This window comes from Euphorbia lathyris, chromosome 3 (assembly GCF_963576675.1).
Source record: "Euphorbia lathyris chromosome 3, ddEupLath1.1, whole genome shotgun sequence".
Classification (NCBI taxonomy): Eukaryota; Viridiplantae; Streptophyta; class Magnoliopsida; order Malpighiales; family Euphorbiaceae; genus Euphorbia; species Euphorbia lathyris.
Genome location: NC_088912.1, coordinates 69893938 through 69905741, shown reverse-complemented (window position 1 = coordinate 69905741; position 11804 = coordinate 69893938). Strand labels below are relative to the sequence as shown.

The following is an 11804-nucleotide window of genomic DNA, read 5'->3' as shown; positions in this document are numbered from 1 at the left end:
AAGCCTTTGATAAAACTGTTGAAAAGGGGGCTGCTCCTCTTCCATTGTCTGGTGATGATGTACTAATGCAATGTAGCCGATTTACTCAAATTCTATTTGGCAAGGGTGGTACAAAGAGGAAGTGGGACGAGACAAACAACTTGTATGGATGGAGGAAAAAGAGCATTTTTTTAGTTGCCTTATTGGAGACATGTCAAATTGCGTCATAACTTAGATATGATGCATATAGAAAAGAACGTTTCTGAGAATATCATAGGTACATTGATGAGTATAAAGGGTAAGACAAAGGATATAATAAAAGCTAGATTGGATTTGATAAAAATGGATATAAGGCCAGAACTTCATCCAATTGTTGATGAAGATAAAGTATGCATACCTGTGGCATGTTATACACTGAGAGGCAATGAGAAAGCTGCATTTTGTGAGATGTTTCAAAATTTAAAGACTCCTGATGGGTATTGTTCAAACATCTCTCGATGCATAAAAGATAATGGCCGGAAGATGTCATACATGAAAAGCCACGACCACCATGTATTTATGGAGCAACTTCTGCCAATTGCTATCCGTGGACTCCTTCCAAAATATGTTTGCGAGCCATTGATTGAATTAAGCTCCTTCTTTTAGAACTTGTGCTCAAAGAACTTGACCATGAAGGATCTTGATACTTTAGAAGGCCAAATTCCTCTCAAATTATGCAAAGTATTTTCCACCATTTTTCTTCTCTATCATGTTACACTTAGTTATTCATTTGGTGGCAGAAGCAAAGATTGCAGGTCTAGTGAGATATCATTGGATGTATCTTATAGAGAGGTATATGTGAATGACTTACATTGGTATTTTTTTTTCTCTAATACAATCACTTCTTACTTTGATTTTATATATCAGGTACTTGCGTACTTTGAAATCTTATATTCGCAACAAAACATACCCAGAAGGTTCAATTGCAAGGGGTTATTTAGCCGATGAATGTTTAACCTTTTGTTCGAGGTATATGGATGATATAACCACCAAGTTTAATCGCCAATCTCGGAATGATGATGGTGAAAATGATGAGTCTAGCATAAGTGAATTGGATATTTTTAGACCGATTGGTCGTCCTTAAGGAAAGCCTACTCTTTATCATCTTAGTTCATAGGAGTTTGAACAAGTTCACTTATATTACCTCCATAATTGTGATGAGGTCTTAGAACTTGTAAAGTAAGTTCATCTTAATTCTAGTGTATAAAAGAAATTTAACTGCTAAAATATCTAATTCCTTGATGATTTCACACTAACTAAAAATATTAGGGAGCACAAAGAGACACTAAATCCAGCGCCTCGGAGCGTAGAGAGGAGACATAAAGCGCAATTTACAGAATGGGTTCGCAATCGTGTATGCAATATTCTTAATTTGTTTAGATTCCCTGAATTTTGTTGTTCATTATGTAATAATGATTTGATCATGTTTTCCATGAATAGGTGGAGCATATATATAGAGAAGGATCTGTGAATAAGGACTTATATTATTTAGTTTGTGGTCCTTTGCGCACGGTTAGGTGTTATAGTGGATATATTTTGAATGGATTTAGGTTTCACACCCTTGATCGACAAGAAAATAGAAAAACTCAGAATAGTGGAGTCATGGTTCGAGGGGACGACGAGTTAGATAAAGAGTATTACGATGTTCTTAAAGATTTTTATGAGCTTCAATATCCTGGTGGACATCATGTTTACGTTTTTAAGTGTGGTTGGTATGATGTTCAACGTCAAGGAAGAGGATACAAAGTGGATGAATTCGGAATAACTAGTGTATATAGAGAACTATCTTTAGCCACATATGAGCCGTTTGTATTAGAATCACAAGTGGAGCAAGTGTTTTATGTACCTCAACCAATAGACAACAATTGGCTTGTTGTGATAAAGACAGAGCCTCGAGACTTATATAAGATACCTGAACTCAACATTGATGAGAATGTGTTAGATCAAAATGATGTTGAAGCAATGCAACAAGAAAAGTGTAGAGATTCTACTATAATCATAATGCAATTAAGACAAGTAGATGCTATTTGCTTGGCTACAAACCATTTTATGGTGGAAAGAGGAGCTGATGTGGTCAAATGGGTTAGCAACGAATTGGAGAATATCAAACATCAAAAGCACAAGAAGAAACGAAAAAGAAACACTGATTTAGATTGTTTCATTGTTGATGATGATGTTGTGTAACTTGAGTGTATTTCATGTCGTCAAGTTTTTATTTTGCTTATCACTTATTGTTAGCTATTTGCTTGTAATGTTGTTCTTTTAGCTTGTTTAAGAAATTTAGATCTGAATGTCTAATTAAACTCAAGTGTAATAACTGTTTGATTTTTTGGGCGCCTTTGATTTAATATTTTTTGTTTTTAGTTTTCATTAGTCAATTGTATTCCAACTAAGTTATAGTGTTAAGTTTACTTATTGGAATGATATATCATTATAAGGCACAAGTAGGTCTGAAATTGAATTGTAAATTTTACTAACTTCTATGTTCTTTTTATAATGCAGATATGGTGGTGCAAGGTCAATCAAAGAATCTAAAAAATAGCACCAGGGGTGGACTAAGAGGGTCTTTAAAAATTTGTGACAATGAGCTTGAACACATTGAGGAAGGTAATATTGATTTTGGAGATATCAACAATGCAAATATGATGGGGGCGCAGTCGAGCTAGGATAATAAGGAATAACACTGGAGCTGGAATAAGAAATCTCGTAAACTCTATCAATAATGAGAATATACGCATCAACGAAGATGATATTAATATAGATGGTATTGGCTCTAATACCAACAATCCTGCACATAAAGAAAATCAATATGATGATCAGATTTCATCTTCAACTGATCAAGGTAAAGGTCTAAGAAATGAATATTTTGTTTTTATGGGATTTTGGCCTGATTCTAGGTCTGATTGCATAGTATTACATAATTCTGATTTTGGCTACATATTAACAAGCACAAAATACTCAGGTCTGATTTTTCCTAATCAATTTATTAGTACAGATTAAGGTTATATCTTTTAAACATTTAGGCCTGGTTACTTTTATTAGTACATAGTATGTTACTTCTTTTTGCTAATCAATTTACTTAATGATGATTAAGGGGGGAGCAAACGAAAATATGCAAACAATCTTGCTAGCAGACTTCAAACTGTGTTAACTGCCCATGAAGCAGCAGATCCAACTCCTATGGAGGGTGATGTAGTACGAGAAAATCCACCTCGAAAGGTCAGGACTAAATATTTCCATGAAGATAGGCCAACAAGAGATGGAACCCACAAAATAAGCTAAACAGTAGTCAAGGTAAGTACGATATCTTTGTTCATTATTATTTTGTTTAATTTATTTTTTCTTAAAGTTTGCTGTCTGCTTTAAATCTTTATTATGACAGTATCGTTTTAGCCTCTGCCACAAGTGCTAAAAGGAAAAAGGGTCAAATAGGCAAGTACAAAAGCTTGGCACTAGAAAAGAGGACTTTGAATGGTCAATTTAAACTTGACATCGAGATACCTGATTTCGTTCTCCAAGATATGGGGGAAAATGCCAGGCCCTTGGTGAACTTTTGTGGTTATGTTGCGTGGACAACAACTCTAATAGATGGAGGAGATTGGCCTATCGTCTTTTCTAAATATGGTCCATCAATGTGGTTACAAGTGAAGGTATATTTTACTAGTTTAATTAATGAACATTAAGACTTTATCATTATATATTTTTATAAGCTTTTTCTTGATCAGATTATAGTTATAACATTAGCCTAAAAATAAACAGAACAAGTTTGACATTAAGGATTCTTGTACACAACTACTTCGACTTCAAGCATTTGCAACAGATGCAATGCACGCTTGTACCGCTTCTGGAAGTGTCGTTTGCATACTTACTACAAAGAATATGGTTCTACACATGAGGAGCGCTTAGAAAACCCTCATGCTGATTTTTCGTATGAGAGTTGGAGAGCTTGTTGTGCTACATTTAATTCTGAAAAATTCAAGGTAAGCTCTCAATAACTATCATCCTTTTGTTTTTACTTTTGTCTTTTGTTGTTCCACTAATTTAGCATAAAAATGTTTTAAAGTTTATCTTTTATGTCTCTAAATGAATTAATAACTTATTGATATGCCGTAATATTGAAATGCAGAAACGAAGTGAAATAAATCGCAAGAATCGAAAATCAGATAAGTGGTGTAAACACACCACAGGGAATTTATCTTTTTATGAAGTGGAGCATATATTGGTAAGATGTCATAATGTAGTTTGTAAAATATGTAATGTTTTTTAAATACACAGATACTGAAAAAAGTTGGCTATAAATTTAGACAAAACAAAATGATGGTGTGCTTCCTCCTGCGGATGTAGTCTGGATGACTGAACATACATGCACAAATGGCCGAGGAGTACTTGAATGGGTTAATGATAACCACTCTAAAGAAATACATGTAAGTATATAAATTTCTCGTATTCTTGATCAAATACAATGCTACTATTTTTCTTCTTTTTTGTAGACACAACTCCATCAACTTGTACAAGACAAGGACAAAGAACCTGAAGGGGATCAAACTCGTCCTCAAACACAAAAAGAAATGTTGCTTCATGTACTTGGCCCAAAATCTGGGTATACTCGAGGTAAAGGCAGTGGGTATGGAGGCTCAGCTAAAGCAAGGTTGCAGGAAGAAATACAACAACAAAACTCGCAAAAACAACAAGATCAAATTGCTCGTCTAGAAAGTGAGCTAGCAGCTAATAAGAATAAAATGGAAGAATTCAAATTAGAGCAAACATCTATGGAGAAACGTCTTATGCAGATGATAAGAAGTAACACTAGTTACAATGAAAACCTTTTAATTCTTTTTATTTGGAAAAATTAAGTGTTGATTGCGATATGCATGATTTCTTAAATTAAAGGTAATAGTTGTAGGCTTAAGTGAACCACATTGTTTGCTAGTAACCACTTAGTGTGCGCATCTCATGATTTTGATATTCCTCTTCTCTTCCAATTTGTTCTTGTGTCTGTTTGCATAGAGGTGTTAGATTTTTTAAATGGTAGCTTATTAGGTTGTACTAATTTAAATAACGCTATACTAATATTATGTCTTGTGCAACATTATTCTACTTTAGCTAATCATTGGCACTTTCTGTTCATCTATTATCTGAATAATATAGCATAGATCTATAATGTCTGGTTTGTTCCATTCAGTACGCATTCATTGCAAGTGCATGAAAATGATAAAACTAAATCCGCAGATCACTAATAATCTGAGGTAAATGTTGACTGACTGTAAAAATCAGAGTGAGATATTCAATTAGGTCTGTTGAAATGTCCATTTACTTGTCCATTTGCTTCACATTTGAAAGTCTTAGTATGCTAAATTTTGTCCATTTTCATAACTTGTTGTACACCAACTTCTATTCAATTTTATCTCATCATATTCTCTAATATATCTTTGATAAGTCTGAAATGAAATTTACGCTTCAATATTTTAAGTACTATGGTCAGTTTGTAATATATATCCCCGATATCCATGATCACTTTCTACATGTAATCAATATGTATTTAATTGCATGTGATATTTTTTTTGTGAGAAATATGAGAATGTCCAACTATAGGAAATATTTTTCAATATTTAGCCACTGATTGTCACTATGTTCTCCTTAGGTTAACCGTTCGATGGAATCATCTCTTTTGGTTGATTTTTTATGGAGGTGATCAGATTCTTAATCGCTTGAGTTCTTTCAGATCCTGCACTTGCGCTCTGGCACAACAAGTGTTGGGTAACACAAGGCAAATTTCTCCAGTGTAATGGCGCACAATGCCATGAATTTGACATAAAGGAAATATAAAGAGGAGCAGTTTATAAGCAAGATGTCAGATTGCTTTAAACATGATTTAAATGATGTTGATGGCATTAGCATATGCTTAAAACAATTCCAAATTGTTTTAGAAGAAAATGCACATCTGCTGGTGCTTAATCAACCTCAACAAAGAAAATGGACTACTGAAATTCATAGCAGTTCCTCATTAGAAAGTTGTCCCACTTTTTTATTAAAAAAAGAGTGGGACAATGCAAAGACAAGCCGTATGGGAGAAAGTAGGCTTGGGAGGTCGGTTCAAGTACAAAAACGTGAACAAACATTTCCCACAAAAAATCTCCCCATGAAAAAAACATAAAGATCTCACTAAGAAGAAGCCTAATGATTTAATCAATTCGAAGGGCATCTTTGAACCATTTGAACATAGGTGCAATTCTTTGGTTCTAAGGTACTATGTTTAGGTTTTTGTTTATGATTATGTGTCTGTTTGGACTAGGTAAAGACCAATGAATATATTATTGTTTGAGGAGATTACTTAGAACTTTGTTGGGGAAGAGAAAAATAAAGGGTTAATTATAGCACTCTGTTAGTTCAATGTTTTTATTTCCCTAAACAAAAAAAAAAGTAGAAAAAGAGAGGGAGAAATTAGAATGAACTTCCTAGAAATTGAAACGAAGATGAAGATGAAGATGAAGATTCATGAGATTTAATGATAATTGCTTTGGGTGGAAGAGAAGCAGAAGGTAAGAAAGAGAGAAGAGTGAGGTATGATTTTGTGTGTTTGAGCCATTTATGAAAAAAATGATAATTGGTCCCTTGAGTTTTTTATTTTTCAATTGATAATCACGTGTTTATTTATTTCATGAACTAAACACATGGAAGGTAATTGTTTCGTCCAAATTTTAATTTAATCTGATTTCGTAATTAATTACTTAATTCGGTCTAAATTATGTAGGTTGAAATTCAGGCTGATTGAGTAATTTTACCATTTGTAATTATTTTATTAATTATTTTTTCGTTAAAAATTATGTAAAATATAAAATTTTGGACTAATTTAACAATTTATTAAAAGTGTTGACTGAAATATGCAATTGAAAATCAAATACATAAATAATCACATTTGCGTGGAAGTTGGCATAACGGAGGAGACAGTTGGGTTAGTTTCACAGTTGATAAGACCCAGACCCTCCTATGCTCAATTTTCGTTTTTACCAGATTGAAACAACAACCCATTTGACCCGAAAACGAAACCCTAACTCACTTCCGGATTCTTTCTACCCAATTGGTCCCACCAGCCGACCTTTGCGCTTGAAATAAAGACGTACCCTTGTGAAGACCTCTTATTTACAATCGGCCCATCCCTTTGCCCACTATATATCTCTTTCTTGCTTCGCTCTAGGTTTGCCGAATTTACTTCCCTCTCGCCGCCGTTATTAAACAACTCAAATTTACATTTCCCTCCCTCTCACTGGTACAACAATGGCGACCTCAAGAAACAAATCAACCGCAACATATCTCTGCCCCTGTCGCAAATCTTCGCCTCTCATCTCTCCGTCGCATTCCTCATCGGCGTTGGCTTCGTCAACGGCTGCCAGTTTCACATCTCGATCCTCTTCTTCCACCGCTTCTTTTTTACCACGCGCTACCTCTCCCACGCGCGTTAACATGTACAACAACATCTATCGCCACAACAACACCCAATCTTCGCCGTCTGTCAGATTATCGATCGATCGCTCAATCTCTCCTAATCGGTCCCTGTCGATGAGGCGGCAGACTTCTCCTGCCAGTGCGATGACCAGTCAGAAGAGGAGTTGCGCTTGTTCGCCTACGACGCACCCTGGCTCTTTCCGGTGCGCTTTCCACAAGGCATTGATGAGAAACAGCCGGAAAGATAATCGCAGTGGCAGTTCTCAATCGGCGTCGTATCACTCCAGTAGTAGATTGAACTTCAGGCGTTCGGCGATGACGAATTCGCTTGTGAGAATCGGAGGTGTGGAGGGGGAATTAGTGAAGAGAGCATTATCGGCTCTGATTCGGCCTTCTTCGCACCATCTACGTCGCCAAGCCGCTTTCGAGCCGAGACCAAGCCGGCTTTCCGTCATGTCTAAGGCCGAAGAGGAAGAATCGTAATTATTTCTCTTTGGTGGTTTCTTGATCTGCGAATTGGGAGTTTCTTGATTTCAATGAATTTGTTGTGGTGTTGTAGAATTGATAGCAAATGATAGATCAGATAGTTTTTGTAAAGATCGAAAGTGGTGTAATTAAAATTTTGCCCAAGGATTTTTGAATTTTTTTCCTTAGTTCATAATCCACTCAAGGAAGAAGAAACTGCTTAACGGTATTTGATCGTCCAATCAGAATTCTCTTTCTTTATTTCTTTATTCATTTCATGTCCATAATTTTAATTACTATCTCGCTATCCCTTGTAATTAATAACAATTACATACTTTTCTTTTTGTTGGTTCAACTTTTAATTTGTTTTTATTTTCTTTTGATATTCTCCATATTATGGTTGTAAAAATAGGACAAGTTAAAGAATTGAAAACGATAAAGAATCAAAAGGTTAAAAATTCAATAGGTTCAATATTGTTAAGAAAAAAATATAACCACTTGCTTCATACATGTTGATAATTATCCTTCTTTTGGGTAGAGATCCTCTAGAGTTGAAAAGCCTCTAAAATTGGTGGAGTTGTAATCTCAACCATTAATTGCAACATTAATAGATGAAATTTAATTAATAAATTTTAATATTTAATTAGTCATTTATTGATCAATCAAATTTCATATATTCATTTTGTAATTAATGGTTGAGATGCATATAACTCCACCAACTCTAAAGGATTTCAACTCTAGAAGATCTATACCCTATTAAGTCTTTGGAAGGCTTTCTTGAGTTTTGACGATACATATTAAGTCATTGGGAGGCATTTTTGAGTTTGATAAAGTATAAGGATATAAAAAATACTTATGGAAGTGATAGTTAGTTTACTTGTAAGATTTTCTCGCCTCTTATCTTCTATCTATTTGTTCGCTTACTAGCAAATGATGACATAATGTATAATTTCGGATGTTATCAGAACCCCCCCTAAAAAGAAGATCAAAAAATCCTTTAGGGTTGTTCGTGTTCTAGACATGACATCCGTCTCCTCAAATGTGCTAGGTACTTATTACTTCCTGACAAACACAGTTTTTTTATACCAATCAAATTAGAACACGTCATCATGGTTTCTCAGATTTCGAGGTGTCTACATTTCTCTCTTTTAAAAGGAATAAAGGCAAAAAAATGCTTCCATTTTTATGCCTTTTCATCTTTTGTCTTCTCTCCCTTCGTCTTTGCCTCTAGCGATTTCTGGTGAAGGTTTTTCCTCTCTTTGTTGATTCTGTTCGACGGTCCCTTTATGTATTTCTCATGTAAGTGTCCTCTAATACTTCTAGAAATTGTTTCTTTCCCTCCCCATTCCTTAGTTGCTTTGCACTTATACTAGTATGAGTCCAGATATCACTAGAGAATTAGTTGGTGAAGACTCTGAAGGTACCCACTCCGACCACCAACTTCCACCCGTCCCTTCTGCCTCCAATCAAACCTTTAACTCACCTTTTGGTGAAGTGGAGGAGACTAGCTCCTCTATACCTAAAGCCCTTAGAATGTCTTCTACAGGGTCTATAGTGACCTGCGATATGATCTATACGTTGAAGCTGAAGCTGAAGGAGGCGTATCCCTGGTTGGTTGAATGTATTGTTCCCACCCCCAACCAATGTCCATCACATCCGTCAGCTGAATGTTTCACCATCTACCTTAGCCATATTTACAGGGGGTTTTGATATCCTGATCCAGAAGTGATAGGAAAAATTCTTCATTCTTTTGAGATTCATACCTAGCGGATAACTTGAAGTTCCCCTTTAGGCCTAGAGTTTTCGCACATTTCACTCACTAACATAGAGGGTGGGCGAAGATCACTGCACTTGTGCATGAAAATATGGGTCTAGACATGGCCCATTCGATGAAAAAAGATGCAAACATCCATGACTAGATACGAGAGTTTTTCTACATTAAGAAGGTTGGAGATGAACCTTTGGAATTTCCTCAGTCTTGGAATGGGAACCCTAAGTACAAGCGCCCAATATCTCATACTCCCAACATTGCTGAGGCGAATGCCATAAAACTACTCCAATCAGTTACCCGAGAGCAATGCAGATATGAGGAAGCTCTATAGTTCATATTCGCCAAGAAGCCTTTGGTGGAAGTCATAAATGGGACTATGACATGCGTTTCTTATAGCTCCCTTGTCCAAGGTAATCTATTTTGTTCTTATACTTCTAATTGGATCTTTTTTTTTATCGTTTTGCAAGGACGTTGACGATGTGCAGAGCAAAAGAAAAAGCTGAAGGAGGTGAGGTCTCAATAGAAATAGAAAGGAAAACGAACCTCTTCTTCCATCGAGGGAGGGAACATCGCTTCCTAAAAAATCCAAATCCATCACTCTGACTTTAGGGGGACATGGTTCACACGGATCACAACCTTTTCTAACAGGTCCTAGTTTACATATAGGATCTGTTCTTCCACTTGACCGGCCCCGTATCACTGTTACCTTTTACACGAGTAAAAGCATCTTCCTTTAACTAGATTAGTTCATCAATTTACTAGGCTTACCGTTTTTCTTTCTCCTAGTTGGAGAAGCCTGCTTTAGGCAATTATTAGTGCGCTACAAATGGTCAAAACGTGTTATTGATGGATACGCCAGATTCCTATAGTTATGGAGAACAAGAATAAGTTGTCTCTCATGGGTCAACAAGTTGAAGGAGAAATTGGCAGGCGAGGACAAATTGGCGAATAAGGTCAAAGAATTGAAGGAGAAGCCCAGCAAAAGGTGGAGATTTATGAGCTTAAGCGTATCAGTAGGCTCTGTAACTTTTTCTATGGAGAGCGGATGCATATGCCGTATAAGCGTATCAGTAGGCTCTGTAACTATTAAGTTGTCTGAACCACAACTTCTTCTAATAGAGTCCACATCCACCTCTGATGAAACATCTTCTCACCTTGTTGGTGATGACAAAAAGGGATAGAACAGGAAAGAGAAAGAATCAGAACCCAAAGAATAAGATCAACAAACTCAGTAGTCTAGGTCCTTAGCTATAGGTTTATAAGTTGTTTTACTTTATCCAATTCATAGTATCTTTGTAATCATTATTAATACAAATTCTGAATTATGACTAATTTACACTTGTGCTTAAATTTTATAGTCCGAATATTTTTAAACTGTTCATGCCATACTCTGATAAATTATTAAATCATGTTCTGATATACCTTTCAAAATTTCTTAAACTCTGATGTATGTTAAGCTTTGATACTTTTTGCTATTAAGCTCTGATACTCATCTTAACATTCTTTTCGCTTTGAGATTTTTTTGCTATGAAAATATTTAACCTTCTGATTGTTTTCTCACTAGCTTTATAGAGGAGTATTCAGTATAAGTTCAGTAATTCTAAGAGAGTAAGTAAAATTTGATCCATCATCTGAATATTTTTGTCATCATCAAAATGGAAGAGATTGATGAAACTCAATTTTTATGAGGTTTTGATTATAACAAAAATTACAATTAAAGAATTAGATCCCTCAAGTAATTAAAATTCAAAATTAAATATGTCTTTATCATCTAACAATTTTGTTTAAGTGTTAAAAACTGTGTAAGGCATATTAGACTTCTTTTATATAAAAGAAACCACAAGAGGCTTTAGCAAATTAAAGGCCCAGTCAGAAGCAAAGCCCAAAGATCAGAATCAGAAGCAAGCTCATCCTAAAGTCAAAAGAAGACAACTATATCGTCTTCCCAACCCAACAGCTTGTCCATTCTGGATAAAACGCAAAAGACACTCAACTTTTATTTTCAAAATATAATATTTAAAGAAGTTTTTAATGATATAGACTGATTCATTTATTATACATTTTTTTTTTCAAATAGAAGTTATGGGTTATATAATATTTGAATACT

The 11804-nt window shown here is 35.2% G+C and overlaps 1 protein-coding gene across 1 annotated transcript; it reads left to right on the top strand.

Moving 5' to 3' along the window:
* Nucleotides 1-6934: 6934 nt before the first annotated feature.
* Nucleotides 6935-8270, top strand: LOC136223283 (uncharacterized). Its single transcript, XM_066011211.1, has one exon. It carries the CDS (start codon nucleotides 7294-7296, stop codon nucleotides 7942-7944), a length of 651 nt encoding a protein of 216 aa, XP_065867283.1. The 5' UTR covers nucleotides 6935-7293; the 3' UTR covers nucleotides 7945-8270.
* Nucleotides 8271-11804: the final 3534 nt, after the last annotated feature.